Here is a 27,231-nt window from a genome sequence, read left to right as displayed (position 1 = left end):
GGGCAGGTTTCCTCTCTGCAACGTGCTCGAGGAAGGCAGGAATAGAGATAACACTCCACGCTCAGGGTTTTGGAGGGACCTCGGGGGAGGACTGGTAGCTGTCTTTCATCTCCCTCTTTAACTTTTCAGGAAAACCCAAGTTATAAAGGAGACGTGGCTGAGCCCAAAGCAGCGCCCACGGTGAGCTGTGTGCAGCCTCGCTAGCAGAAACGCTGCTGCCGCTGCCTGAAATCATGCCGTCTCTTAGATTCTGCCTGAAAGCAGGGAAAATGCCGCGAAACGGAGCCCGCTGTGGGGACGGTGCCCGCACCGCGGTGCCGAGGCTGCGGCCAGGGCTGTCCCGCTGTCCCGCAGAGCGTCCCCGCGTCCGCACTGTAGTGTAGCATCCCCGTGTCCCGCTTCGACAGGACCCTGCCAAAATCCGTTGGAGGGGTCCCGGTGCATGTTGGATCCCCAGGCCATGGGGAAGCACTGGTAGAGAGAGATTTGGACTTTTTGCTGTTGGTGATTTTTGGCGAAGGGGTGGCCTCGTAGCTCAGGTGCATCACGCTGCGCTTGTGCTCTCGCAGCCCCTCGTGTGTTTCTGTGCTGCGAGGCTCATCCGAGCAAAAGCTTCTGCTCTGAGCGTGGCCGCTGCGCGTCTCCTGCGGTGCCGCCTGTGCCGGGCTCACTCCCTTTTCCCTGGCGCAGGGGGGCAGCAGCCGCGCCAGCCGCAGGAACACAGGGGAGAAGATCAAATACCGGCTGGTGGCCGTGCCCCATGGCAACGACATCGCCTCCCTCTTCGAGCTGGACCCCACCACGCTGCAGAAAACCGACTCCTTCGTCCCGCGGTACGTGAGCACGCGCTGCCGCGGTGGGATGAGGCTTAGTTGTGTGGAATTTTAGGCGAGCCTGTTCTTGCGGAGGCTTTGCTGTGGGGTGTGGTGGGTGCTGGCGTGGCGGTGTGGGGGTCGCTCACCGGCACACGGTGCCGTTTGCAGGAACTCCTACGTGAGGCTGCGCCACCTCTGCACCAACACCTGGATCCAGAGCACCTACGTGCCCATCGACATCGACGAGGAGAGGCCCATCCGCCTCATGGTGCGGCCCCGCTCCCTCCTCCCCTGTGCCCCAATAGCTCTTGGCGTGCTCCTTCCACGCCGCGCCAGGCTGTACCCAGGGCTGAGATACCCTGATGAGCCCAGGGGTGGCTGGACACCAGCCATGAGCCCATCCCAGTAACACAGAGCCCACCCCAGTCCTTCTGATGGGGACAAAAGGTCACTGGCTTCACCTGGGGCGGGGGGCAGATGGTGGGACACGTCAGCGCTGCCCTGTCTGTGTGATGCTCCTTCCCCGTTGCTCCCCAGCTGGGCACGTGCCCCACTAAGGAAGACAAAGAAGCTTTTGCCATCGTCTCCGTGCCCGTGTCTGAGATCCGCGACCTGGACTTTGCGAACGACGCCAGCTCGATGCTGGCCAGCGTGGTGGAGAAGATGAACGAAGGTTTTCTCAGCCAGAATGACCGCAGGTGAGAAGTCATTTCCCCAGGAGCTGAGGCCGTGCCGGCTCCTCCGAGGGCTCCCGGCACCGCTGCAGGACGGGGCCGCTGCCCGGCCGTGGGTGCCAGCGCTGCCCCGCGTTCCTGCCTGCGACCTGAACCCGCGGCCGCGGCTCCCAGGGGTCTGGCAAGGAAACCAGATAACGCCGCAGCCCCACTCCGGCCCCTCCTGTGCCGCTAGAAAAATATCCGAGGGGCTGAGAGATGGCCCCATGATAGGGGCAGCTGGGTTAGTCACGCTGTTATTTTTAGGTGGGTGGGTTCTTGATGCTTCCTGAGCAAACACAGATACCCCGTGGGACGGAGCGAGCGGCTTCCGCCCTGCCAGCCCGCCCTGTGGGTCCCGCAAGGGTGACCAAGGGGGCAGAGGCATTAAACGCCGAATCCCCGGCATGAATCACCAGCTGAGGCCCTGGCTGGGCCCTGGCTCATGGCGATGGTTTCCCTCGGAATACAGGGGCTCTGAAACCTCTTGCTCTAGGGCAGCCATCAGCTTCCAGCAGGGAGGGGAGGATCACCCAGCAGCTTCCCTGGCGGTGTTTTGAGCCCTGAACATGGGCTTTTTGGTCCTGCAAAATGTACCCGCGTCGGAGCAGGGACCTGAGGCTGGGTGGGCGAGCAGCTTCCCCAGCCAGAGCGTCCCACTGTGCCCCTTCACAGGTTCGTCATCCAGCTGCTGGAGGACTTGGTGTTTTTCGTCAGTGACGTCCCCAACAATGGCCAGAATGTGCTGGACATCGTGGTGACCAAGCCCAACCGGGAGCGACAGAAGCTGATGCGAGAGCAGAACATCCTGAAGCAGGTGAGCGGCGCCGGGGCCCCGCATCGGAGCTCGGCCAGGGTCCCGTGGGGACGTCCTGCTGGTGGCCAGGGCTCTGGACCAGCCCGTGGAGATAGAGCTGCTCCCCAGCTTGTGCCTCGGGGCTGCTCCAAGCCCTCCCGGCCCCACAGCCGGTGTCCAGCCGTGCGTGGTGGGGGAGCCAGCACTTACCATCTCTGTGTTTGGGCAGATCTTTGGGATCCTGAAAGCCCCCTTCAAGGACAAGGGTGGGGAAGGGCCCCTGGTGCGGCTGGAGGAGCTGTCAGACCAGAAGAACGCTCCCTACCAGTACATGTTCCGGCTGTGCTACCGCGTGCTGCGGCACTCCCAGGACGACTATCGCAAGAACCAGGTGCAGGGGGGTGACGGGGAGCCCCCAGGGGCATTGCCAGACCCCGGCACCAGCCCCTGGGCTCACCAGCTCTCTGCCCGCTCCAGGAGCACATCGCCAAGCAGTTTGGCATGATGCAGTCCCAGATTGGCTACGACATCCTGGCCGAGGACACCATCACTGCCCTGCTGCACAACAACCGCAAGCTGCTGGAGAAGCACATCACCAAGACGGAGGTGGAGACCTTTGTCAGCCTGGTGCGCAAGAACCGCGAGCCACGGTGCGTGTCCCCATCCCGAAGGGCTTTGTGCCGCGTGGTGGGTGGGATGTGCCTCGGGGTGGGGAGAGCCCCTGGGGACCCCCCATCACAGCGAGGTGTCTCTGCTCTGCAGGTTTTTGGACTACCTCTCGGACCTGTGCGTGTCCAACCACATCGCCATCCCCGTCACGCAGGAGCTGATCTGCAAGTGTGTGCTGGACCCAAAGAACAGCGACATCCTCATCAAAACCGAGTGAGTAGCCAAGGGGAGAGGTTTTCCACGGTTGGGGTTTGGTGCCTGGCCCTGCCTTAGAATCATAGAATTGCTTTGGTTGGAAGAGACCCTCAAGATCATCAAGTCCAACCACTAACCCAACCCTGGCACTGCCCCATGTCCCTGAGAACCTCATCTCCGCATCTGTTCAACCCCTCCAGGGATGGTGACTCCACCACTGCTCTGGGCAGCCTGTTCCAATGCCTGACAACCTTTTCCATAAAGACATTTTTCCAAATATCCAATCTATCCCGTCACCCATCGCAGTGCAGCTGCTCTTTACCCACGGGAGCATCTCCAGTTTTACCCTGTTTCTGCCCCAGGCTGCGGCCGGTGAAGGAGATGTCCCAGAGCCATGAGTACCTGAGCATCGAGTACTCGGAGGAGGAGGTCTGGCTCACCTGGACAGACAAGAACAACGACCACCACGAGAAAAGCATCCGGCAGCTGGCACAGGAGGCCCGGGCTGGCAATGCCCATGATGAGAACGTCCTCAGCTACTACAGGTGATGATCCTGCAGCACCTTCTCCCCAGACGAGAATGTCAGGGTCACACACACTCACTCCCTCTCCGTCTTGTCCCCCACAGGTACCAGCTGAAGCTCTTTGCCCGCATGTGCCTGGATCGCCAGTACTTGGCCATCAAGGAGATCTCCCAGCAGCTGGGCGTGGACCTGATCTTCCTCTGCATGGCAGATGAGATGCTGCCCTTTGATCTCCGGGCGTCCTTCTGCCACCTTATGCTGCACGTGCACGTGGACAGGGACCCGCAGGAGCTGGTGATGCCTGTGAAGTTTGCCCGCCTCTGGACCGAGATCCCCACGGCCATCACCATCAAAGAGTGAGACACGCTGGGGCTCGCAGCGGCTCTGAGGGACAGGGAGGAGGTGGGAGGGCAGGTGCCATCTCGTGCAGGGCTGGCTGGGCTTTAGCCAGGGATGGGAAGGGGGCATTTGCGGGGCAAGTTTGGCAGGTCTCAGCCTTCAGAAGGAAGTGGGCTCCATCGCAGTCATGGGCATCCCTTCTGGCCGTGCTGCCTCAGCAGTTGCCTGGACGGTGCTCCTGGGGCAAGGAGACGTGCTGCCCTGCAGCTCAGCCCCATCTCCCCTCGCAGCTATGACTCCAACCTCAACGTCTCGCGCGACGACAAGAAGAACAAGTTTGCCAGCACCATGGAGTTCGTGGAGGACTACCTCAACAACGTGGTGAGCGAGGCGGTGCCCTTCGCCAACGAGGAGAAGAACAAGCTCACCTTTGAGGTGCGAGTCCTGCTGCCGCCCCTGTCCCACTGCAGGACGCAGCGCGGTTTGGCTGCAGCTGCCTCGGCAATAAGGGCCCCCGCGCTCGTGTCCCTGTCCCCATGTCCGTTTGTCCTGCTCAGCCCTGAGCACGGCGAGGGCTGGACTTGCCTTGTCCCTCCCCAGGTCGTCAGCCTTGCCCACAACCTCATCTACTTCGGGTTCTACAGCTTCAGTGAGCTGCTGCGGCTGACACGGACACTGCTGGGCATCATTGACTGCGTCCAGAACCCCCAGCTGATGATGCAGGCGGTCTATAATGATGAGGTGACAGGTGAGTCCCTGCTCCAGAACCACGGTCCTGCAGGAAGGTGTTTTCCACGCGCTGCCCAGCGCTTTCCAGTTTTGGCTCCAAGAAAACAAGTCAGCAGTTTGCTGACATGGAAGGTTTGGTGGGTCTGCACTGGGAGACACGAGGTGTGGGGCCCTTGGCCATGCCAGAGAAATGGCCAGTCCCTCCTACACATTCTCTGATTAATATCTGCAGCATTGTCTGGTGTCGGTGGGTCCTTCCGCTGGTCCTCTACCACCTCCCTTTCCATCCGCATGAACTCTGCCTGCTCTGGCTGCCTCTGCAGGGAAGAACGTGCGGCGGTCGATCCAGGGCGTTGGGCAGATGATGTCCACCATGGTGCTGAGCAGGAAACAGTCCATCTTCAGCCCCCCGAACCTCAGCGCTGGCTCTGCCCCGGAGCAAGTGGACAGAGGAAGGAGCGTTGAGAACGAGAACATTGTGGTGATGGAGACCAAGCTGAAGATCCTGGAGATCCTGCAGGTTGGAGCTGGTGGGGAGGGAGAAGAATTGTGGAGCTGTGGATGGGACCCGTGGGATGCGGTGTTGGGGGGAAGGCATGGGTTTCTGATGCAGACAGAGCTGGCGTGAAGAGAGGACTCACTTCTGCTTTCTTTGCTGCTGCCAGTTCATCCTGAACGTGCGGCTGGACTACAGGATCTCCTACCTGCTTTCCGTCTTCAAGAAGGAGTTTGTGGAAGTCTACCCCATGCAGGACAGCGCGGCCGACGGGACGGCTCCCGCCTTCGACTCCACAAGTAACTCTCCTGCTTTGCTCCTGGTACAACTTCAGCTCAGCAAACCCCCCGGGCTGGGGACACGGGCACTGGAGGTGACAGCTCCAGCAGCTCTGCATCCCTGTGCCTGCCGGGGTTGTGCAGGAGGGATGGGGGGCCCTGTGTCCGCTGAGGATGCTGGAGCAGGGGCTGGGAGCTGGGCTGGTTCCTGGGGGTGGATCTCAGTGCACAGGGCTGACACTGCTCACCCCTTTCGTGTCCCTCTCCTCTCCCCCAGCCGCAGCCATGAACCTGGAGCGGATCGGGGAGCACGCCGAGGCCATGTTTGGTGTGGGGTGAGTCCTGCCCCCTGGTGCATTGTCAGCCTGGCCGTGGGGCTCTGCCCTCCTGTGTGTACTGCCGAGGCTCAGAGCCGCGGCTGCTGAGGAAGATGAGGCTGTGAAGGCTGATGGGGCTGTCCCCATCGACCCCGGGGGGTGACAGCGCACACCAGCTCCCACTCAGCTGCTCACGCCGCGCGCTTTTGTCCTGGCTGCAGGAAGACGAGCAGCATGTTGGAGGTGGATGACGAGGGAGGGAGGATGTTCCTGCGGGTACTGATCCACCTGACAATGCACGACTACCCGCCGCTCATCTCTGGCTCCCTGCAGCTCCTGTTCAAGCACTTCAGCCAGCGGCAGGAGGTCTTGCACACCTTCAAACAGGTAACGCTGCCCTGGGGCACCTCGGAGCCCACGCCTGGCTGTGAGTGCAGGACTTGGGACAGGTCTTGGCCCCTTGCCTCGGGAGGAAGGTCTGGGAGAGGAGGGGAAGGGGGTTTGTGCCCCAAACTGGAACCCCTGGGGATGTTGCTGCAGGTTCAGCTCCTGATCTCAGCCCAGGATGTCGAGAACTACAAGGTGATCAAGTCGGAGTTGGACAAACTCCGCACCATGGTAGAGAAATCGGAGCTCTGGGTGGACAAGAAGGGCAGCAGCAAAGGGGACAGCGCGGTGGAGGGGAACAAGAAGGAGAAGAAGGAGGTGAGAGCCCTGAGCAAGATCCTGGGAGGCAGAGCTGCAGCTTCAGTCCAGCTCGATGGGCTGTGCCCCCTCTCCTGGGGGGGCTCAGGGGGGTCCTGTGGGGTGAGGTCGTGCCCCAGGCTCTGGAGGTCTGCGGTGGGACCCTGACACTGTTTCTGTCCCCTTGCAGCTTGCTGCCGATGAAGAGGTCATTGCCCCGGGAGAGAAGAGCAGCGAGAACTACCAGATAGTCAAGGGGGTGAGTGAGACCAAATCCCGTCCCCAGGGCCGCACAGCCGGGTGTGCAGGGAGCAGCTGGGCTCCTGGAAGGCACATCTAGATGGCAAGCAAGCCCCCAGCACCAGTGGCCATCCCGGTGGGCTCCCAGGCTCCGTCCCCTCTGCCATGGTCCTTCTGTCCCCAGATCCTGGAGCGGCTGAATAAGATGTGCGGGGTCGGGGAGCAAGTGCGCAAGAAGCAGCAGCGCCTGCTGAAGAACATGGACGCCCACAAAGTGATGCTGGATCTGCTGCAGATCCCCTACGAGAAGGTGGGTGGGCAGCAGCTGGCTGGTCCCCAAGTGCCCAGGGGGCGCGGGGAGCCCCGGTGCCTCAGCGGGGCAGGAGGGCCAGCAGCCGGCTCCCGCACTCTGCCCCTCACCAGCTCGGGGCTTTTCTCACCCTTCCTCAGGGGGATGCCAAGATGATGGAGATCCTGAAGTTCACCCACCAGTTCCTGCAGAAGTTTTGTGCTGGCAACCAGGAAAACCAGGCCCTGCTGCACAAACACCTCAACCTGTTCCTGACCCCGGGGGTGAGCAGAGGGGACTGAAGGGTGGTGGGAGGCAACAGCACAGCGAGAGGCCTGGGTACTGCTCCCAGGGCTGAGAGCAAGAGGAGGAGGAAGAGACCCCAGGGGAGGAAGGGTTTGGGCAGGAGGGGCGGCTGTTCCTCGCAGCCCCCCAGCCTCACTCTGCCCCTGGTCCCGCAGCTGCTGGAGGCCGAGACGATGCAGCACATCTTCCTCAACAACTACCAGCTCTGCTCAGAGATCAACGAGACGGTGCCGCAGCACTTCATCCACTGCGTGGCCACCCACGGCCGCCACGTCCAGTACCTCGACTTCCTGCACACCATCATCAAGGCCGAGGGCAAGTACGTCAAGAAGTGCCAGGACATGATCATGACCGAGGTGAGCAGCTCTCCCCCAGCCCCTGGGGCTGGATCACGGGTCTGGCTGGCACAGCTCCCAGGAGCACACGGTTGGCTTCTTCCTTGAGGAGGAGCCTTCCCAGCCATGCTGGCTTCTCCCTGGAGCAGGAAACATCTCCAGGAGCTTAATGCAAGGTCCAAGAGCCATTTTGAAGTCCTACAAGCTATGATTTTTGATTGCACTGCAAATGCCTGGTTCTCCCCATAAATGCACAGCCCTGTCACCCATCACTGGGTGCTCCCTCTCGTTGCCCTGCTGCAGAGGACACTGCTTGCTGCCTCGCGAGGTTTCTGACCCTCCTTCTCTGGAGCGGTGACCACTGACACTTCCCTGCAGCTCACCAATGCTGGGGACGACGTGGTGGTTTTCTACAACGACAAGGCTTCACTGGCCACCCTGCTGGAGATGATGACGGCAGCCAGGGACGGGGTGGAGGAGAACAGCCCGCTGATGTACCACATCTCGCTGGTGGACCTGCTGGCCGCCTGCGCCGAGGGCAAGAACGTCTACACGGAGATCAAGTGCACGTCCCTGCTGCCCTTGGAGGACGTGGTGCGGGTGGTGACACACGAGGATTGCATCACGGAGGTACGGGGGGCCCAGCGAGCAGCGCGCTGCTCGCCCTGCTCTGGCTGCCTTCTCCTGAGGGCGCCCGTGCCTCCCTCCCGCCCGGCAGGTGAAGATGGCCTACGTGAACTTCGTCAACCACTGCTACGTGGACACGGAGGTGGAGATGAAGGAGATCTACACCAGCAACCACATCTGGACTCTCTTTGAGAACTTCACTCTGGACATGGCCCAGGTGCGTGCGGGGTTTGGGTGGGAGGGACGCGACAACAACAGCTGCTGCATCAGATGGGGGCGGGTTGGTGTCACCGAGGCTCCCCCAAAGCCCAGGGAGCCAGCTGTGGACGTGGGCACCCTGGGGACTTGTGTAGCTGCTGAGGAGCAGCCAGGGCTCTCTGGTGCAGAGCCAGGAGCTGTGTCACCAGCCACGTCCCTCGGCTCAGCGAGGTCCCAGCAGCTCTGTGTGCCAGCAGCACCTGGCCAGGACGTGCTCACCTCACCCTGGTGCCACCAGCATCCTCCCTTCTCCCCACAGATGTGCAAGAAGCGAGAGAAACGCTTGCCAGACCCCACGCTGGAGAAGTACGTGCTGACAGTGGTGCTGGACACCATCAATGCCTTCTTCAGCTCCCCCTTCTCGGAGAACAGCACCTCGCTGCAGGTGAGGAGGCGCTGCGTGGCCGGGGGAGGGCAGCGGCTCATCAAGCCCCAAAACAAGTCTGGACACAGCTGGTGCTGGCACAAACCCACCCGCCCTCTCCTTTAGACCCACCAGACCATCGTGGTGCAGCTTCTCCAGTCCACCACGCGGCTGCTGGAGTGTCCGTGGCTGCAGCAGCAGCACCGCAGCGCAGTGGAAGCCTGCATCCGCACGCTGGCCATGGTCGGTAAGGACCCGCCGCAGGGGTGGTCTGTGCCCCCAGCCGGGGGATCCCCCACCCTTGGGTGCCGCCGGCCCGGCAGCCAACACGAGCCACCTTCACCGTGGCAAGAGCCTCCGGGAACGGGGGCGTTGCGCTCTGGGATGTGCTTGTTTTGAGCTGAATCTCTGGGTGTGAGCAGGGTGGTGTGGGAATAACCGAAGCCTGGGCTTGGCTGGGAGATCCCTGGTGTGTCCCTGCTGGTGCCAGGCCTGGACACAAAGCCGGGATTTGTGGCGGTTTTCCCTGGGCAGGACTTTGCCGTGGCTGCCTGGCTCAGGCCGGGCGTTCAGCACTGAGTCAGCGTGCGGAAGGGATTGAAGGGATTGCTGGTGCTGAGACACCGCCTGGGGATTTCCCTTTGCACCCCAGGCAGGGTGCTTACAACGTCTCCATGGTGGGCTTTCCCAACCAAAACTGGTGGTGGTGGCTCTTTCCATCCTGTGTTGGGCTGGGGGGGCAGTGGGAAGAGAAGGATGGAAATACTCCACCCCTCACTAGCCTGGGGGAGTTTACTCTTGTGTTTAACCCAGATCTTCTCTGCTGCAAATGCAGGGCTGGGTAGGACCCAGCTGATGACACAGTCCGGGTCAGGACTGTCCCCAACCCTGGCTCCTTCCCCCGCAGCCAAGAGCCGCTCCATCGCGCTGCCCATGGACCTGGACGCCCACGTCAGCTCCCTGCTCAACAGCAGCTCCACCAGCACCGTGCAGAGGAACACGTCCAGCTACAAGACAGCTACACGGACCTTCCCTCGCGTCTCCACCACCCCCAACCAGTGGGACTACAAGAACATCATTGAGAAGCTGCAGGTGTGGGCAGGGGGACAATGGTGGCATCAATGCATGACAGCGGACACGGGCGTTGCAGGGTCCCTGTCCCCTGCGCGTGTCTCCTGGGTGTGCGCTGGCTCTGAGTGTGTGTGTGGGTTTTCAGGACATCATCACCGCGCTGGAGGATCGCCTGAAGCCGCTGGTGGAGGCGGAGCTGTCAGTCCTGGTGGATGTTCTCCACCGGCCGGAGCTGCTGTTCATGGAGGGGACGGAGGCGTTTCAGCGCTGCGAGAGCGGAGGGTTCCTGTCCAAGTGAGGATGTTTGCAATTGCTCAGGGGGTGCTGGGAGTGCTGGGAAGGGCTGGTGAGCATCGTCCTTTGTGGGCTGTGCATCCCAGTGTGCGCCTGCAGCCTGGTGGGGTGGTGGGGACGGTTCCCTCGGGGACCCCCTTGTCCCTCTGGGCTGTGTGACGGTGGCTTCGTGGTGCCAGGCTGGTGCAGCACACCAAGGACCTGATGGAGACGGAGGAGAAGCTGTGCATCAAGGTGCTGAGGACGCTGCAGCAGATGCTGGTGAAGAGGAACAGATACGGCGAGAGGGTGAGCGCCACGGTCCCGTGGCACGTCCCCAGCCCTGCTCCCCCTGCACCCGCGCTGGCTGTGCCCTGGCTGCTCAGCCTCGTCCCGCTCCAGTGCAGAGACTCACGATGTTTATTTGTCTTGGCAGGGCAACCTGCTGCGGAAAATGCTCCTGAACAATTACCTGCAGAACAAGAAGTCAAGTTCCAAAGGAGAAATCGTGGATGCTGCTGGGGGAGGTGAGTGCCCAGCTCCTGCGCCTGTCCTGTGTCACGCACACCTCGAGTGCCCAGCTCCCGAGCCGTGGTGGGACCGGGGCTGGAGCTGCTCTCCATGCCCCCACCTCCACGGGAGCAAGGGATCCAGGGAGGTGAAGGGATGGGACTGAGGTGCCCCAGCAGTGATGTAGCTGTGCTCGTTCTCCTGCACTGCCGCAGCATCACATCCGTCCGTGTCCTCTCACGCAGGCCAGGACCAGGACTGGTCTGCCATCGCTGCTGTCCAGTGCCGGCTGGACCGAGAAGGGGCCACCAAGCTGGTGGCTGACCTCATCATGAACACCAAAAACGAGAAGATCTTCCAGGAGAGCATCTTGCTTGCCATCCGGCTGCTGGACGGGGGCAACACCGAGATCCAGGTGCTGCGCGGTGGGCGCCAGCCCCGGGGCGTGGGCAGCGATGGTTTGATGGATGCGGTGTGATGGTCCCAGTACTTGGGAGGCATTGCTGGGCAGCCCTGTGTTCTGGGTTGACCCCTGAGCATCCCGCTTTGCCAAAGCCCCTTTGGTTGCGCGGCTTTCCTGGCTGTGCAGAGGAGGAACTGCAGAAATCAGCAGACCAGGTCTTGAGTGCTGGAGACTGCCAAAGCAGAGGGGCCGGCAGGGACAGTTGGAGCCCATGGTGGAGGTTTGAATGCTGTCCTCCCTCCTCCCAGAAATCCTTCTACAACCTCATGACAAGCGACAAGAAGTCTGAGAAGTTCTTCAAAGTTCTGCACGACCGGATGAAGAAGGCGCAGCAGGAGACCAAGTCTACGGTGTCTGTGAACATGAGCGACATCGGAAACAAGCCCCGTGAGGACAAAGATGAGCCTGACCCTGGCACCAAAGGTATGGGGCCGTGTCCCCTTGGGAGAGTCAATGTCTGTCTAGTTGGATAGCCTGATGCTGACAAGGTTGGGTTCCCTCTAGGACGAGAAGACACCTTCCTGATGCCTGGCACCCCCTCCCGATACCCGATGGCCTTAGGGTTTCGGAAGGGCCATGACACCGGGGAGCAGGGCCAGAACAATGAGATGGGGGTGACAGTCCTGATCATGGAGCCCATTCTGCGGTTCCTGCAGCTTCTCTGCGAGAACCACAACCGGGACCTGCAGGTTGGTTACGGGGCTGACGGGGTCTGGGGTCAGGGCAGGGGTCACTGGGGTAACTGGGACTTCCCTCCACAGAACTTCCTCCGGTGCCAGAACAACAAAACCAACTACAACCTGGTGTGCGAGACGCTGCAGTTCCTCGACATCATGTGCGGCAGCACCACGGGGGGGCTGGGGCTGCTGGGGCTCTACATCAACGAGTACAACGTGGCGCTCATCACCCAGACGCTGGAGACCCTCACCGAGTACTGCCAGGGGCCCTGCCATGAGAACCAGGTGTGCGGGCACCGCTGTGGGTTGTCCGGAGCATTTCACCCCTTATCAGGGACACCCGAGGAGGGAATTGGGGTGGATGGGAAAACAGTGGGGAGAGGGAGGATGGGGGGGGATGCTGGGGTGCACAGGGGTGCTGTGTGGGTTATGTGCTTGGGTAGATGCAAACGGGTCAAATAACACAGCGATGGAAATGGTGCCCTGCCCAGGGAGAGAGGAGATGCCGGGGTCCCAGGGTAACCAGGCAGGTCAGCGCTGTGTGCAGGGCACTGGTTTGGACTGGGCTGTGTTGGAGGGCAAAGCTGGGAGGACTGGCAGCGTTGGTGGGATAACATGTTGCATCACCCCCCCAGAGCTGCATCGTCACCCATGAGTCAAACGGCATCGACATCATCACCGCCCTCATCCTCAACGACATCAGCCCCCTCTGCAAGTACCGCATGGACCTGGTGCTGCAGCTGAAGGTGGGCACAGCTGGGGGGGCACAGCCTGGGGGGACACACATGGCTGTGTGTGCCGTGGGGTGCGGTGGGGACCCTGTGTCAGGTCCTCGTGTGCGGGAGCAGGTGGGTTTGGTGGGACGGGGCTGGCGCATCTCTACTGTGTGAGGCTCAAGTGCCTCTGGCATGGGGGGGTTTCTGCCCACCCTGGGCACAGCTCCCTTCAGTGAGGGCTTCTCCTCGCCAGGACAATGCCTCCAAGCTGCTCCTGGCCCTCATGGAGAGCAGACACGACAGTGAAAACGCTGAGCGGATCCTCATCAGCCTCCGCCCGCAGGAGCTGGTAAGAGCTGATGGTGAAAACCCTGCAGTGAGCCCCAGCCTCCCCAGTTTGTGGCCATTGCTGCACCTCTTCTGCCTGGGGGTCCTGGTGCAGTTTTTGGTTTGAAATCTGACACATATCTCGGCTGCCATACTGCTGGTCACACACCGCCCTCTGCACGAGCATCCTTGCCGAATGGTTTTCCCAGGCAAGGAAAACGGGGGAAGGGGAGAAGCTCATTGTCCCTCCGCTGCCCTCCAGGTTGACGTGATTAAGAAGGCCTATCTGCAGGAGGAGGAGTGCGAAAATGCCGAGGTTTCCCCCCGGGAAGTCGGCCACAACATTTATATCCTGGCGCTGCAGGTACTGAGCTGGGACAGCAGGGTTGGCCCCCCAGGCTGGGCTCCCCGTGCCGCGCTGCGCTCCCACTCACCAACTTGCACGTTTTTCTCTGTATTTATTTGCGTTTCCTCCAGCCAGGCTGGGCTCCTTGGGGAGGCACGGCTGGGAAATGTGCTTTTGGCTCCTGTGGAAAGCCAGCCCCCCTGCTCACCTGAGCACCCCGTGCCCGCGTCCCTCTCCCCTGTGCGCCCCACGTCCCACTCCCTGTGCACGGTGGCCGCTCCCCAGCCTGTGCCATCACTGTCCCTCTTCCAGCTGTCCCGACACAACAAGTCCCTGCAGCAGCTCCTGAAGCCGGTGAAGCGCATCCAGGAGGAGGAGGAGGAGGGCATCTCGTCCATGGTACGGAGGCAGAACCCCCCGCAACCCTGACCAGCAGCTGCAAAGAGCCGCTCCTCCCACCCGGGGTTTTGTTAGTTAAGATTTGATGGGTTTTGGTGTTCCCCAGGGGGACTAAAGACAGACTGATCAGTGCCCTTGTAGCCAAACCACAAGCCCAAAGGCACGTGCAGCACGTTGCAGAGAGCCGTGTTTGTGGGGTCAGCCATGGGGTGACATCCCGCTCGCCGCAGGGACAGGCTGGTGGTCCTGCTGGGGTCCTGCTGGTACCCGCTTTGTCCTCTTCCTCTTAGCAAAGGAAGACCTGAGTCCTTCGCTGTCATTTCTTGCCGATGTGCCTTAGATCCCAAGTGAGATTCGGCAGTAATATGATTTCCCTGGGGTTTCATGGACATTGATTTGTAATTTGTGGATTAGCAGCATTTGGATGTAATTATTGCAGGGAATCCAATGTCTGTCACCTCAGGGAGCGCTCATACCCCTTTAGGAACCTTTAATTCATTTTCTTTTTCCCAAAAGCTCATCAGCTCTGGTAGATGTTGAGGGAGGCTGTTGTCTGTGCAGAGTTAGTCTCGACTCAGGCCGTGTTCACCCTCTCTCCTCTCCTGACCCCAGCTCAGCCTCAACAACAAGCAGCTGACACAGATGCTGAAGTCGACGGCCCCGGTGCAGGAGGAGGAGGAGGATCCGCTGGCATATTACGAGAAACACACGTCGCAGATTGAGGCAAGACTGCCAGCAGTGGGGTTGTGCGTCTGCACACGTACTGCCACGCTCAGCTGCCCCCCGCGCAGCCGGGGCTGCCTCTGCTGGTGGGATTCGCAGCGCTGGGCGAGGGGCTGGTGGTGTTTGGAGCCCAGCGGAGCGGGAGGGAGCAGGGGAGGCACAGCTGGCTCTAGGAGAGAGGAACCCGACCCTGGCAGGGGCAGGAGCTGAGGGCACCTCCCCTTCGCCTGCAGATCGTGCGCCTGGACCGCAGCATGGAGCAGATCATCTTCCCGGTGCCGGGCATCTGCGAGTTCCTCACCAAGGAGACCAAGTACCGGCTCTTCACCACCACGGAGCAGGACGAGCAGGGCAGCAAAGTCAGTGACTTCTTCGACCAGTCGTCCTTCCTCCACAACGAGATGGAATGGCAGAAGAAGCTGCGCAGTAAGAGCAAACCAGACCTTCCCTTGGGGCGCCCCGGCCAGCACGGGCACTTCCAGCAGCCCCCGCGGTGGCACTGGGAGGCGGCCCTGCTTGGAAAGGGCTGCAAACCCGGGCTGCAGCCTGGACATAGCAGCTCTGAGCTCCCCGTGCTCCACAACCTGCAGAGCACAACCCGCTGGGCAGTTTGTAGGGAGTGGAGGTTAATCAATGTGTGTTTCCTCTATGCCTCTTAGTGCAGTTCCTCGGTAGCCTGAAATGCATCTTATAGCACATTCCCTGGGGTTACACCTGCAGGTGTCTTCCCCTGGAAAGTCCCCTCTTCATTTGTTTGCAGTTGCCTTCTCCTAAGCCAGGATCTAGCAGCTACATATGGGAAATAAAGGTGTTTCTCTGCACCCTGCAGAGCTGCTTAGTTGCTTTCAGGGCTGCACCAGGACGGAAATCCTGGCTTAAAATAACAGGAGCTTAATCGAGTCACACTGTAAATACTGCAGTGCAGCTAAGGAGCAGTGTAGCTCTGAAAACACTTGCAAATCCAGTCTAAACTGCCCTAGGAACTGGGCAGGAAACAAGTTTCCAGTGTGGATGGGAAGTTGCTGGCTGGGGCTCCCCTGGGACCAGGGCTGAAAACACAAAGATTCTGTTGTTGAGGACACGAGGCTGCGGGAGGTGGGCGACGGGGAGGAGATGGAGCCGATCTGATTCCAAGGTGCCAGAGCAGGTCAAAGGGCTGAGAAGCCAAAAAATGTGAGCAGTGACATTTCGAACTTGCACTCCTGTTTCAGCAGATGAGGAGGGAGTTTTTATGAAGGTTTGGAAGGCAGTGGGAGGCGAGGGTCCCTCTGGGCCCGTTGGCTGTGCTGAGCCGAGCTCTGCGGGTGTCTGGGAGGACAAAACCTTCCCCGGTTGGCACGAGGTTGCTGAGGTTTGTGCGTCTGCCTCCTCTCCCCGCAGGCATGCCGCTGATGTACTGGTTCTCCCGCAGAATGACGCTCTGGGGAAGCATTTCCTTCAACCTGGCCGTCTTCATCAACATCATCATTGCTTTCTTCTACCCCTATGTCGAAGCCGCTTCCATGGGTAAGTGCCCCAGCAGCTGCTGCTCCACAAGTGGAGGAAAAAGGGGACCCTCATGTACAGGGAAACGGGTCCCCTGACCTGCACTCCCCCCCGCCTCAGTCTCCTTTTGGCTCCTAAAGCCCCAAGTCCTTTCTGCTGCTCAAAGGAAGGGACTGAGTCGGGATTTCAGCTGCCAGCCCTCCCACTGCCCCTTCGTAGGGAAAAGTCTCTTCTCCCTGGGCTGCGCTTGTTCATGAAACAATGACAGAACATGTACCAAGCCTCAGTTATTTACAGTGAGTTGGATAAAAGAGTGTTAGAAAAATGAATCAGTAATATACATCCTCATCAAGTGTAATTACTCTCTTCCCTCTGATAATCATAGAATGTCATGAAGGAAGGGACCCCACAAGAGGCTCATCGAGCCCAACTCCTGTCCCTGCGCATGAGGATGTTGTCCAGTCTCTTTTTGAGCACTGTCAGCTTGTGGCCATGACAGATTCTTAGCCCTCCTTTGTTGAGGATATATTTATATATTTTTACTAGTTTATTATGTAGATTTTATATTATTTTCTATTTTATTAATTTTTATTTATTATTATTTTTAATATATTTTTATTATTTTTCTTAGTCTTCCTCAATTGAGGAGGACAGTATTTGCTTTTGTTGCCTTGCAGGCTCAGCTGTGGCCTTTTTAATTTTCTCCCTGCCTAATTTGAGTAGGCCAGGCTCAGCTGTTGTGTTCAGCTGGGCCAGGGTCCCTCCCTGCCTGCTCCTCTGGGCACACGCATCTGTGTACCAGCCTCTGCTCCTCCATCACCTGCTTGAGGAGAGACCAGCCTTCCAGAGGAATGACAGGTCTGAGGCTCTTTGTGTTGAGGCTCCAGGGGGATTTGAACTCATGACCTCTGATCTACTGGACCAGGGCTCTACCCCCTGGGCTATAGAGCCTCCTGGGCAGCAGCCTGGTTTTGCTAGGCCAGGTCTCTCAGCCTCTGCTCCTCCATCACCTGCTTGAGGAGAGACCGGCCTTCCAGAGCAATGACAGGTCTGAGGCTCTTTGTGTTGAGGCTCCAGTGGGATTTGAACTCATGACCTCTGGTGTACTAGACCAGGGCTCTACCCACTGTGCTATGGAGCCTCCTGGTCAGCACCTTAGTTTTCCCTGGACAGTAGCTCGGTGTCCTATTTGGCAGCTTTAGTCTCATGCCATTCAGTTGCTCCGGGTGTTCTCTTCCCAGGAGTGCTGGACTCCCCCCTGATCTCGCTGCTCTTCTGGATCCTGATCTGCTTCTCCATCATGGCCCTGTTCACTAAGCGCTACGGCGTCAGGCCGCTCCTCGTGGCGCTGATCTTGCGATCCATCTATTACCTGGGGATCGGACTCACTCTGAACATACTGGGAGCTCTCAATGTAAGTTCTTCAAGCGCTGGAAAAATAGCGCAGCCGCCCACGACACAGGAGGTTGTTCTGCATTCATGGGGTGCGGCAAACCCCAGTCCCCCCATTTCTGGTTGTTCCCCAGCTGACCAACAAGATTGTGTTTGTGGTGAGCTTCGTGGGCAACCGTGGCACCTTCATCCGAGGCTACAAGGCCATGATCATGGATGTGGAGTTTCTTTACCACGTTGGCTACATCCTGACGAGTGTCCTGGGACTCTTTGTGCACGAGCTCTTCTACAGCATCCTGGTAGGATAAGTGCAGATGTTTGGGGCAGGGAGGTGGCCTGTCTGCCCCCTTGGATGCTGGAAGGTTCCTGTGACACCTTCCAGGGGCTGACTGATAACAGCAGGGAGAACAATTCGCTGTGCTCTCATCTTTGCACAGGCTGATCTTTCTGCCTCGCACCAGGATCTGTTACTGTCTCTCTCGCGCTCTTTTGCTGTCTCTCTCTTTCTAATCTCAACTGTGCATTTTATCTGGGTCAGCTGGGAGACAACGTGAGCTGCTGCGGGCACAGGCAGGGTGCATGTGCCCTGCTCTTGGCTCTCCTGCTGTGCACAAGTCCCCCCATTCTTCTCTGCTTCCCTATAGTAAGCTGGGAAACAAATGCTTTATGTGAAAGTTAGTCAAGGTCCGCTGGGTGATCCAGGCTCTCAGGATAAAAGGGATGTAGGTAGGCCAGGCATTATCAAGAAAAGCACCCTGTGGCTTTTCTTTGCTCCTGTGTCCTTTCAGCTGTTTGACCTGATCTACCGCGAGGAGACCTTGTTTAACGTCATCAAGAGTGTGACGCGGAACGGGCGTTCCATCCTGCTGACAGCCCTCCTGGCACTCATCCTCGTCTACCTCTTCTCCATCGTGGGCTTCCTGTTCCTCAAGGACGACTTCATCCTGGAGGTGGACCGGCTGCCGGACGGCAAAGCCACAGGTTGTGCAGCCGCTGCCCTCCCCTGAGCTGGGCCGTTGTGTGAGCCCTGCTGCTCCCGCTGCCAAAGCACACGCGCCTGCGTGTCTGTGTGTGTGTGCATGTCGTGGGGTTCGTACCCGCGGCACAACCCTCCGTCACGCCGGGTTTGGGGGTGGTGGAGACCACAACTGCCTGTGCCGCCTTAGGGACCTTGTGCTGCACAGAGCAGGATTTGGGGTGATGGCGGAGGAGGTGGGCAGCTACAAATGAAGCTTTAGCACTTTTAGAGCAAAAAAATTCAAGGCCTAAAAAAGGCCAGGAGAATGCGAAACAACTTTTTTTAAAGAAGCTCGAAAGCTCCAGGAAGAGGCAGTTGCTGAGCACGCACGGCAGCAGCAAAGAGCTTTGCTAAGGCACACGGGTGCCCTGACGAGGCTGGTGATTTCTTGCAGATGACCCCTTGGGGATGCACAGGAACATGGAGACCTTCATGGAGTCGTGCAGCGGGGACAAGATCAGCTGCTCTTCTGTGCCCACTGCCCTGGAAGGTAAGCGAGCGCATGGGAAAGGTCAGCTCTGCTAGTTAGCTGCCTGGTTTGGCAGCAAGCTCAGGAAATCCCAGCTTTTCAGAGATGGAAACAAACATCCCACTTTCTGGCACACATTAGGCAACAGACCTGCAAATTTTGCACTGACCCTGGCATTAAAATGTTGAAGTAGATTCAGTTTAGTCGTAAAGGAAGTGGGAGCTTTGGGAGTGCTCAGCCAAACACCTCCACAGCACAAACCAAGCTGGAGGAGCTGCTGGGCAGGCGCCGGGTGGGAGATGCACGAGGAGCAGCTGCTCTCAGATTTGCCAGCGCAGCAAGTGATCCTCCCAGCTCCGGGTTCTGTGCAAGGCCCGGGACTTCTGCCCTGTCTGTGTGCTGGGGTTTTACTTTTATTTCCCATTCTGGTGCTCCAGAAACAGCCGCTGAGCAGTGGGAACGCGCCTGTGACACGTTGCTCATGTGCATCGTCACTGTCCTGAACCACGGGCTGAGGAACGGCGGGGGCGTGGGTGACATTCTGCGGAAGCCGTCGAAGGACGTGAGTTTGGACCCTTCCTCCTGCCCCGTCCTGCTGCATTTACCGTTTCTTCTGCCCAGTCTTGCTGCATTTATCGCTGTGCAGCCACCCTCCCTCCCTAGGAACGGTGACACCAGCTCTGTCCCCGCACTGTCCCAGCGCTTCCCTCCCCTCTCCCCATCACACCCTTTGTTCCTCCTCTCTGGCGGGGCTGGAGGTGCAAGGGACACATTTATCCATTTCTTCCATCACAGGAGTCCTTGTTTCCTGCTCGGGTTGTCTACGACCTCCTCTTCTTCTTTATTGTCATTATCATTGTTCTTAACCTCATTTTTGGGGTCATTATTGACACTTTTGCTGATCTGAGGAGCGAGAAGCAGAAGAAGGAAGAGATACTGAAGACGACCTGCTTCATCTGCGGTGAGTGCTGGGGCTTGTGTGCAGGAACTGCCCGAGCTCTTCCGTTCTCCTAGGGCTGAGGGAAGGGAAGGAGCTTCAGCCGGGTTCTGGTTTTGATTTGGTTCGCAGCAAAATTTAAATCTGTTCACCGGTGGGTCAGGGCAGTGCGGGGAGGCTTAAACAAGGATGCAAACTGAGAGGGGAAATTGTCCGTATTGTTCCACACCTCCTGTTAATGAGGCGGTAAAGTAAAATGCCACATTGTGGAATTCTCACTGTGCACCTACCACTCCTGAGACCACCACTTAGCAGTGCAGAAAAAAGCACCAGATTACTAAGGAAATAAAATACAGGAGAATGTTCTGGAATGCTTTTAGTCATCCAAAAAAGGGGAAAAAAACCTAAGTCTAGCTGCTTTTTTCTTAAAAGATTCACTGGGTGCCTTTTATGCTTTTCGATACATAAGCAGAAAGCATAGCTAGTAGTACTTTAAAGGGAAGCCTCCTGAATACACAACTGGCTTGTTTTCCCCTTGTTTTGGATGCTGTTTGTGTGCTAAATGCCAAGTAATTATTTAAAAGCACTTCTTGAAAGTCACACCTTATCTGTACTTTCCCATCTGTTTGCTCACTTCTTCCCCCACCCCGTCTCCACCTTCTCCACTCTCCACTGCCTTTCCCAGGACTGGAAAGGGACAAGTTTGACAACAAGACGGTGTCCTTTGAGGAGCACATTAAATATGAGCACAACATGTGGAACTACTTGTACTTCATCGTGCTGGTGCGGGTGAAGAACAAGACAGACTACACGGGGCCAGAGAGCTACGTGGCGCAGATGATCAAGGTACGTGGTGCAGATGATCGAGGTTCATGGTGCAGATGATTGAGGTACGTGGTGCAGATGATCCAGGTGCGGGTCCTCCCAGGGCAGCTCTGTCACTGTCACAACCTGCCTGCCCCGGGAGGATGTTGGAGAACAAAGGGCTTGCCAAAGAAAAGCACTTTTGAGAAGGAGCTTTTGGAAAATATTTAATAATAATGTTATTGCCTTAGTTTGTTCTTTGCTGGTTATTTTCACTTTGCAACCTCAGCCAGCACCATGTTGTCTATTTGATGTTTTGTACTGTGTTATTTAAGGATTGACCCAAGGGCAGAAGCACACGGTAGAGAGTGGGACTTCAAGGTGATTTCAAGGCAAGAAGGGAGAGAAAGGAAATCTAGAAAAGAAAAACTTTTTAACTTGAGCCCAGAAGGCTGTAGGAAAAAAACTAGCAATGGACTATTCGTGGGGAATTTGCAAAGCTGCAGACAAGACCAGCCTCTGAGAATTCCTTTAATCCCTGCACATAGGCAGGGTCCCTGTTAAACCCCACCAGGTCTCTTCCCTCCTCCTCACCCCTCCAACCCCCTTCCATGGTTTCCTTTCCAGAACAAGAACCTCGACTGGTTCCCCCGCATGCGAGCCATGTCGCTGGTCAGCAACGAAGGGGAAGGGGAACAGAACGAGATCCGAAATCTTCAAGACAAACTCAACACCACGATGAAGCTGGTGTCCCACCTCACCTCCCAGCTGAATGAGCTGAAGGAACAGGTACTAAATAATTGTAAAAATAGGAGCACTTGAGCAACACCTGCCTGTAGAAACTCACTGTCCTCACCAAAATAGACACTGATCGCAGGGAACAGGAGGCGGAACCAGCCCTGGCCAGAGCAGCTTCAGATCCAAAGCAAAGGGCTCCTGCAGCTCTTTTTGCGGGGGTTCAGGGATATTTGGGACGTGCTTTTTTATTTCTTAACTTGCTCATCAGCTATTCTGGCAGATGCTTAAAGCAGCCTCGAGGAGCACGTTAGTGACTCAGGTCCTGGTTTCCTGCCTCACTCGTGTCCCTGTTTGACCTCCAGATGACAGAGCAACGCAAGCGCAGACAACGGATGGGCTTTGTGGACGTCCAGAACACCATGAACCACTGAGACACCGAAACAGCATCGGCTTCGCCCACCGAGGGATGACACCAACGCATCAGCTCCCCAGGCCGCTCGTTCCTGTGGTCCCCGCGTGGTCATCGCTGCCTGAGGACGGAGCACGTGGAAGGGCTGCAGCCAATGTTTTCCTTAGATGCTTGTGAGCAATTCCAGACCCAGGGCCTGGCCAGGATTCCTCATGATACCTGGACCCACAAGTTACTCTAATGCCCTTGTAGGAAGATAAATTATACAGGACTTTCATTCCTCATTGCAATAACTCTTTATTTTGCAAATGTGGAGGGTTGTATCTTTATCTCCATGGCTGCCACCTCAGGGTGGTGTAACTAGCTGTAGGGCTGCAATATTTAACTTGCTCCAAGAGTGGCACTAGTACCCGTGGATCTTTGCAAACCAGCCATCGTATTGGCTGTCCCTGCTCCATGCTGATCCCTCTCCATTTAAAGAGTTCTGTTCGTCACTGTGGTGCTGGAAAGAAGAGCTAAACTCGAGGAGATGGATTTGTTAATTTAACTCAGCAGATGGGTATCCAGGTTTGTACTAGTGTGAACGAGTCTTTTGCGTTCTGTGCACCAAGGATATTTGGGCAGTAGGAGGAGGCGGCTGCAGGTTTACAGGAGTTCACTGTGAAGGGGTGTCCTGTGTTTTAGTTTCATCTCTGGTGTAATGTTTTACTTTTTGTTTTGTTTTGTTATTGTTGTTACTTATGAACTAAAGTGTAAATTGCCTTAACTAAATTAAATACAAAATCATGTTATAATAAAAACTTAAACATGGTAAAGAAAGTGCCCTTCCTGTGCACTCTGGTACACAGTGGAACTGTTAGAAATACCAGAACAACCCACAAACCTGAAGCCAAACCAGGGCTGTATTGCCCAAACTCTCAGCTCCAGCTGCTTGATGTTAAAATGCAGCATGACTCTCCAGTCAGATGAAGAATGCTACCCTGAAGAACTACCTTCAACACCAGCCTTGTTTGCTGAAGCTCTGGATTAGTGCCTGCTTAAAGTTTCAAATTCTTTTGCTACTTGCCAGGAAAACACTGTTCAAAAAAGGAGCAGCTGTTGGTGCTGCCGGGAGCCAAGCGCAGTCCTGGCGCAGTTCTAGACAGCTCCAGGCTTCCCAACAACAGACACTGATGCAAACATTAAAGCTTCAAAAATGAATAAACACAGGCCATAGCAACACTTGCAATTTTTTATAGCAACCAGCAGCACATTGCTGCAGCACTTGATTGAAATCTTAAACTCTTACATGCCTCCTCCATCACCATGGTAAAGAGTCACCCTCAGTCCTCTCAAAAGGAAAATAAACGTGACGGTTACAGTTCCCCCTCCCTCAATCTCCCAAGCAGAGCTGTGTCTTCACATCACCTCTGTTACCTTCACAAGCACATTTAAAGCTAACACGGTCACACCTACTTGCTGTGTGCATCTCCTGGTTGTTCCATTTCTTGTAATACGGAGGATCAGGTCTAACGCCACCAAGTTCTTTGCCCTATGTTGCTCCAATGTGGTTTCAGCACAGACAAGTTAAGCTATAGCCAAGATTTTCAAGAAAAAAAGGGGGGCACTAAATATGCAGGGTGTAAGGTGTAGGTCTGAACAAAAATGCTGTTGCTAAGAGGAATAAATGGTTTTATTCATCATGGCAACATCCATGCAGTGCTTTAGGAGTATATACAGTTGAGGATCTGGGAGCTGGCCTATCACTTCGAGTCCTCTTCGGGTTTCTTGGCATAAAACTTTTCTCGCAGTTTTCTCCACGTCCCTTTTTTCATGTCTTCCATCTGTTTCAGAACATCTGCAAAAGGAGAGCAAGAGAGAGATGGGGAATCAGGAAGAAAAACAGCAAAGCAAAGGAACGCAAGCTCTCTTACAACAGCTTTGCCTTACATATATTTTCCTTTTTTTGTTTTTTCATCTTAATGAATTTCTATTTCAAGGCCTGAGGCAAGTTTGTTTTCCCTTCCAATCAGTTGTGCAGGGGAGTCCCTCATCACTCACAACTCATATTTGGTTTCCATGCACTGCAGTCAAAGTTCAGAACTGGAGCAGAACAAACCGCACAAGCTTCCTACGCTGCACTTAATAAATGATCTGGCTGAGGGTATTTCTGCCTCGTGGTGCTTTGTTTTCCCTCAGTCTCATACAAGAGGAGAAATACTGAAGGGAATTTGAACATGGTGAAACAAGCTGCGAATTTGTAGAATGATGTAGCAAACGTGCATTTCTTTCACACAGCTCCTGCTACCTGATCTCACAGAGCCCTTGCAAACCCTTTGCTGTTCCTGCCCAGTGCAAAATACACTCAATCTTTTGCCCTGAGAGATTACTGAAGATCTCCCCAAATATTCCTAACCTTATTCCTCAATAAACATCCCAACACACTTGCAGGACCGTCCCGTTCTGTCCTGTAGTCATGGCTGCTTAGCAGAAGCAACACAGTGAACACCACAAAGACAAAAAAGTACTTTTATCTCCTGCTCCAACTCATTCCCTGATCAAGCACAGATTTAGTACCTGTTGCTAGGATCATCTTGCAATCTTCTACTGTCACTCCGGTGAAGCTTGTGTCTTTCAGGCGTGGATACTTCATAATCGAGCAAGAGGAGGAGAGAGACAAAGGTGTTACTTGTAGTGCACTAAAACAGGTAAAAATGTCACCACAGTAGGGCCTGAGCTCATTTTCAGTCAAGCTCTAAGAATTCTGTTCATCCACACCACGATCTACCAGCTGCGCTGTTCATATGTGTCCCCAAGTGACCAAAGGCACCAGGCAGTGCTGCACCACCCGACCGCTCATCTGTCTGTTCGACATTCCCCAAAATCCTGCTGGGCCGAGGGCGGTGACAGCCCTGAAAGAGGGACGACGGCTGACACCAAAGCTCACCTTGTTTTTGTAGTAGTTGGTGTGGATCCTGACTAAGCTCTCGTACATCTGGTCACAGGCCTCAGGGTCAGCAATCTGGAAAGGCACAAAAGTATCACGCAGTTTTATTTTAAACCCCCACAGGAAAACAAACAAAAAAAAAATCATTTCTAGGCTTGTGAGAGGACAGTCAAGAGCAGCTTAGGCGGCTCCTCAGCGCACTGTGGGATGCTGGTGGCCCTAGGACGCTGCTCCAGAATGCAGAACATTTTCTTTCCCTCCCACTTCCCACCAGTTTGGCCTGCAAGAATAACGAGGGACATCATTTCCAGAATGGACCTTGAATTCTGCTCAAAAAGATTTGACAGATCAACTGTGAACACACTGTTAATAAGAGCATTGCCAGACAGTTTCCTTGTCATGTTTATTGGCCACTGCTGTGAAATCCTGCTCAAAGGCCAGTTTTTCTGTCTGTTCTATTCTAAAGTATCAAACAGGATAATGTACTAGGATGGAAGTTACAAAATCCCGGTGCAGGCTTAAAATAGTTTATAATTGATTAGAGAAAAGCAGCATGAAAGACGCTGGACAGCTTGTGAAGGGTAAATGGATTTCTATTTCGGTCTAGTAAGTTGGAAAGATCTCGCTAATACCCAACGCTGTGCTGGTGCCTCGGACAGGTGCCTGTTCAGCAGCCTGGGTGGCACGGCCTCTCGGATTTCTGTTTTACAACGGGAGCCAACTCGACCAGAACTCTGCATTGCTGCTCCATGACATCAAACAAGTGATTAAAACTGATACAAGAATAGAAATAGTACGGACAGTAACACCTCAGGATAAAGTGACGCGGCTCGTCTGTCCTTGGGACACCAGCGCAGGTTCAGCGCGGGGCGGGCGACGCCTCCTCTGCGCTAAGTAGGAAACAAAGGCAACTCCTTTTTCAGTAGGTTACGGCTGCTGCAGGAGGAAGGACGGACGGACAGACAGAAGCACCATCACACTGCAGGTGATCTGCGGCTTAACACACCTGGCAGTCACATTTCAAACAACCCCACTAATATTTCAGTAATGACAGCAGAAATAGCTATTAAATGAGTAGCAGAAATGGTATTCCTCCCCTGTAAAATCAGCAAATCTTATTCCGTGTGAATAAAACAGACATTAAACTGATAAAGCATCTTTGATGGCTCTCCTTCCTTTCTCAGACATCCCTCCTGCTGTCTGCCAGGACATTTCCCCTTGCTATATTAAGCCTTTTTACATACAAATTGACATCAGTGCTGTAGGCATCAATTCAGATGTTCAAGACGAGTGGCAGCTTTGGGATCTTGCAGCCAATTGATGCAGCATATTCAGCTGTGCTGAGCATATGAAAAAGCAATAAGCACTTTCTGAAATGTCTGCCACAGACAATTCTGGTGACCAATATAGAATTAGGTGCCTATAATGGCCCCTTGAAGTAGAAAACGCATATCTAGAACAATGTTTTTATGCTAAGAAAGGGCACATTTACATTCCGCAGCAACGCCTCCAAGCCTGCAAAGGTCTGCAGCCCATGTCAAGCATCATCTTCTCTAATGGATTTCAGCAGCAAAGCCGAATCTCCAGCACAATTACAACTGTAGCCAGAATCCCATTTTATAACCCGTGCATGCTCAGTATCAGCACCGCTGTATGCTGCTGTGTACTCCACACCGCACTGTCACAGAATGGGGGATCAGTTTGGGCTGGACGGGGCCTTCAAAGCTCATCCAGTCCAACCGAGTCAGATCGCGAACCGATCCCAGCGCAGCGCTGGCAAACTCACAGTGTTTGCATCCCACTGCCACAGCCTGGGAACGGGGTTCTTGGAAACACAGAGTGAAAACGCTGGAAAGCCCGGGCAGACAGCGCAGCTTCTCCTACACGAGGAACCAGCTCCGTGGGGCCGGTGTTTCCAGAGCAGCCCCGGGAATCCCTCCGGCCCCGTTCCCAGCGCGGCCCCCGGCACAGCCGCCTCCAGCTGGAGCCGGCAGAGCCCCGAGGCGGCGGCTCCACGGGAAAACACCCCCGTGCCAGCGCCAAACTGAGGTTTGCGCCCACAACCCGCCGCAGCCACCCCTGGAAGGCCCTTAACCCGGCCCGGGACGGGACGGAACGCGGCGCCTGCGCGGCCCAGGCCCCGCCTCGCCCCCCCGCGCCGCCGCTCCGCCCCCCCCGCGCTCACCTGCGTGTTCTCCCCCTCGCGGAACGCCTGCGCCACCCGCTGCCGCAGCACCACGCCCAGGTCCCGCTGCCGCTTGGTCTCCTCCACCGGCCACTCCTCGCAGAGCCGCAGGAACCGCCGGTACCTGGAGGCCGCCATGGCTGCCGGGCCACGTGACCTACGGCGGCCCGGAGGCGCCGGGCGGGGCCGCGCACGCGCAGCGCGGGCGGGGGAAGCGGCGGCGGGGGCGGGGCCGTTGGGAGCGTCCCGCCCTGAACACGGAGCGGCGGCGGGCACGGCGGCGGGCGCGGGGGCGGGCGCGGGGGCGGGCGCGGGGGCGGGCGCGGGGGCGGGCGCGGGGGCGGGCGCGGGGGCGGTCACGGGGGCGGGCAGGGACACGGACACGGGGG

At 56.7% G+C, this 27,231-nt stretch overlaps 2 protein-coding genes and 1 non-coding gene across 3 annotated transcripts in view; 1 reads left to right on the top strand and 2 right to left on the bottom strand.

Annotated features, from left to right (window-relative positions):
• Positions 1-22,525, top strand: part of ITPR3 (inositol 1,4,5-trisphosphate receptor type 3) — a 37,176-nt gene extending 14,651 nt beyond the window's left edge. Inside the window, exons 10-58 of the mRNA XM_065649532.1 lie at positions 130-180; positions 691-833; positions 984-1,083; positions 1,353-1,513; positions 2,204-2,345; positions 2,554-2,715; positions 2,802-2,974; positions 3,087-3,206; positions 3,551-3,733; positions 3,817-4,068; positions 4,342-4,486; positions 4,652-4,799; positions 5,104-5,300; positions 5,446-5,575; positions 5,832-5,889; positions 6,093-6,258; positions 6,412-6,576; positions 6,746-6,814; positions 6,980-7,105; positions 7,246-7,368; positions 7,546-7,746; positions 8,104-8,355; positions 8,444-8,569; positions 8,870-8,995; positions 9,101-9,221; positions 9,882-10,066; positions 10,191-10,339; positions 10,519-10,627; positions 10,755-10,845; positions 11,074-11,243; positions 11,540-11,714; positions 11,796-11,980; positions 12,053-12,253; positions 12,604-12,714; positions 12,938-13,033; positions 13,274-13,375; positions 13,670-13,756; positions 14,369-14,479; positions 14,713-14,905; positions 15,860-15,985; positions 17,206-17,378; positions 17,491-17,655; positions 18,145-18,337; positions 18,769-18,864; positions 19,281-19,405; positions 19,639-19,804; positions 20,466-20,626; positions 21,212-21,373; positions 21,685-22,525. Coding sequence (XP_065505604.1) covers positions 130-180; positions 691-833; positions 984-1,083; positions 1,353-1,513; positions 2,204-2,345; positions 2,554-2,715; positions 2,802-2,974; positions 3,087-3,206; positions 3,551-3,733; positions 3,817-4,068; positions 4,342-4,486; positions 4,652-4,799; positions 5,104-5,300; positions 5,446-5,575; positions 5,832-5,889; positions 6,093-6,258; positions 6,412-6,576; positions 6,746-6,814; positions 6,980-7,105; positions 7,246-7,368; positions 7,546-7,746; positions 8,104-8,355; positions 8,444-8,569; positions 8,870-8,995; positions 9,101-9,221; positions 9,882-10,066; positions 10,191-10,339; positions 10,519-10,627; positions 10,755-10,845; positions 11,074-11,243; positions 11,540-11,714; positions 11,796-11,980; positions 12,053-12,253; positions 12,604-12,714; positions 12,938-13,033; positions 13,274-13,375; positions 13,670-13,756; positions 14,369-14,479; positions 14,713-14,905; positions 15,860-15,985; positions 17,206-17,378; positions 17,491-17,655; positions 18,145-18,337; positions 18,769-18,864; positions 19,281-19,405; positions 19,639-19,804; positions 20,466-20,626; positions 21,212-21,373; positions 21,685-21,753 — 7,041 coding nt within the window. The 3' untranslated portion in view covers positions 21,754-22,525. The remainder of the gene's footprint in view (positions 1-129; positions 181-690; positions 834-983; positions 1,084-1,352; positions 1,514-2,203; positions 2,346-2,553; positions 2,716-2,801; positions 2,975-3,086; positions 3,207-3,550; positions 3,734-3,816; positions 4,069-4,341; positions 4,487-4,651; positions 4,800-5,103; positions 5,301-5,445; positions 5,576-5,831; positions 5,890-6,092; positions 6,259-6,411; positions 6,577-6,745; positions 6,815-6,979; positions 7,106-7,245; positions 7,369-7,545; positions 7,747-8,103; positions 8,356-8,443; positions 8,570-8,869; positions 8,996-9,100; positions 9,222-9,881; positions 10,067-10,190; positions 10,340-10,518; positions 10,628-10,754; positions 10,846-11,073; positions 11,244-11,539; positions 11,715-11,795; positions 11,981-12,052; positions 12,254-12,603; positions 12,715-12,937; positions 13,034-13,273; positions 13,376-13,669; positions 13,757-14,368; positions 14,480-14,712; positions 14,906-15,859; positions 15,986-17,205; positions 17,379-17,490; positions 17,656-18,144; positions 18,338-18,768; positions 18,865-19,280; positions 19,406-19,638; positions 19,805-20,465; positions 20,627-21,211; positions 21,374-21,684) is intronic.
• Positions 17,033-17,105, bottom strand: TRNAT-AGU (transfer RNA threonine (anticodon AGU)). The gene has a single exon. It is a non-coding gene; the product is annotated as a tRNA-Thr (tRNA).
• Positions 22,526-23,385: 860 nt separating the features above from the next.
• On the bottom strand, positions 23,386-27,037 carry LOC135997103 (ubiquinol-cytochrome c reductase complex assembly factor 2). The gene is made up of 4 exons (XM_065649533.1): positions 26,843-27,037; positions 24,658-24,732; positions 24,288-24,357; positions 23,386-23,568 (listed from the first exon to the last, which is right to left on the bottom strand). Exons 1-4 carry the CDS (start codon positions 26,978-26,980, stop codon positions 23,474-23,476), a joined length of 378 nt encoding a protein of 125 aa, XP_065505605.1. The 5' UTR covers positions 26,981-27,037; the 3' UTR covers positions 23,386-23,473.
• Between the last annotated feature and the right edge of the window lie 194 nt (positions 27,038-27,231).

This window comes from Caloenas nicobarica, chromosome 21, assembly GCF_036013445.1.
Source record: "Caloenas nicobarica isolate bCalNic1 chromosome 21, bCalNic1.hap1, whole genome shotgun sequence".
NCBI lineage: Eukaryota > Metazoa > Chordata > Aves > Columbiformes > Columbidae > Caloenas > Caloenas nicobarica.
Note: the sequence above shows the minus strand (reverse complement) of the source record. Positions and strands in the feature narration are given on the sequence as shown.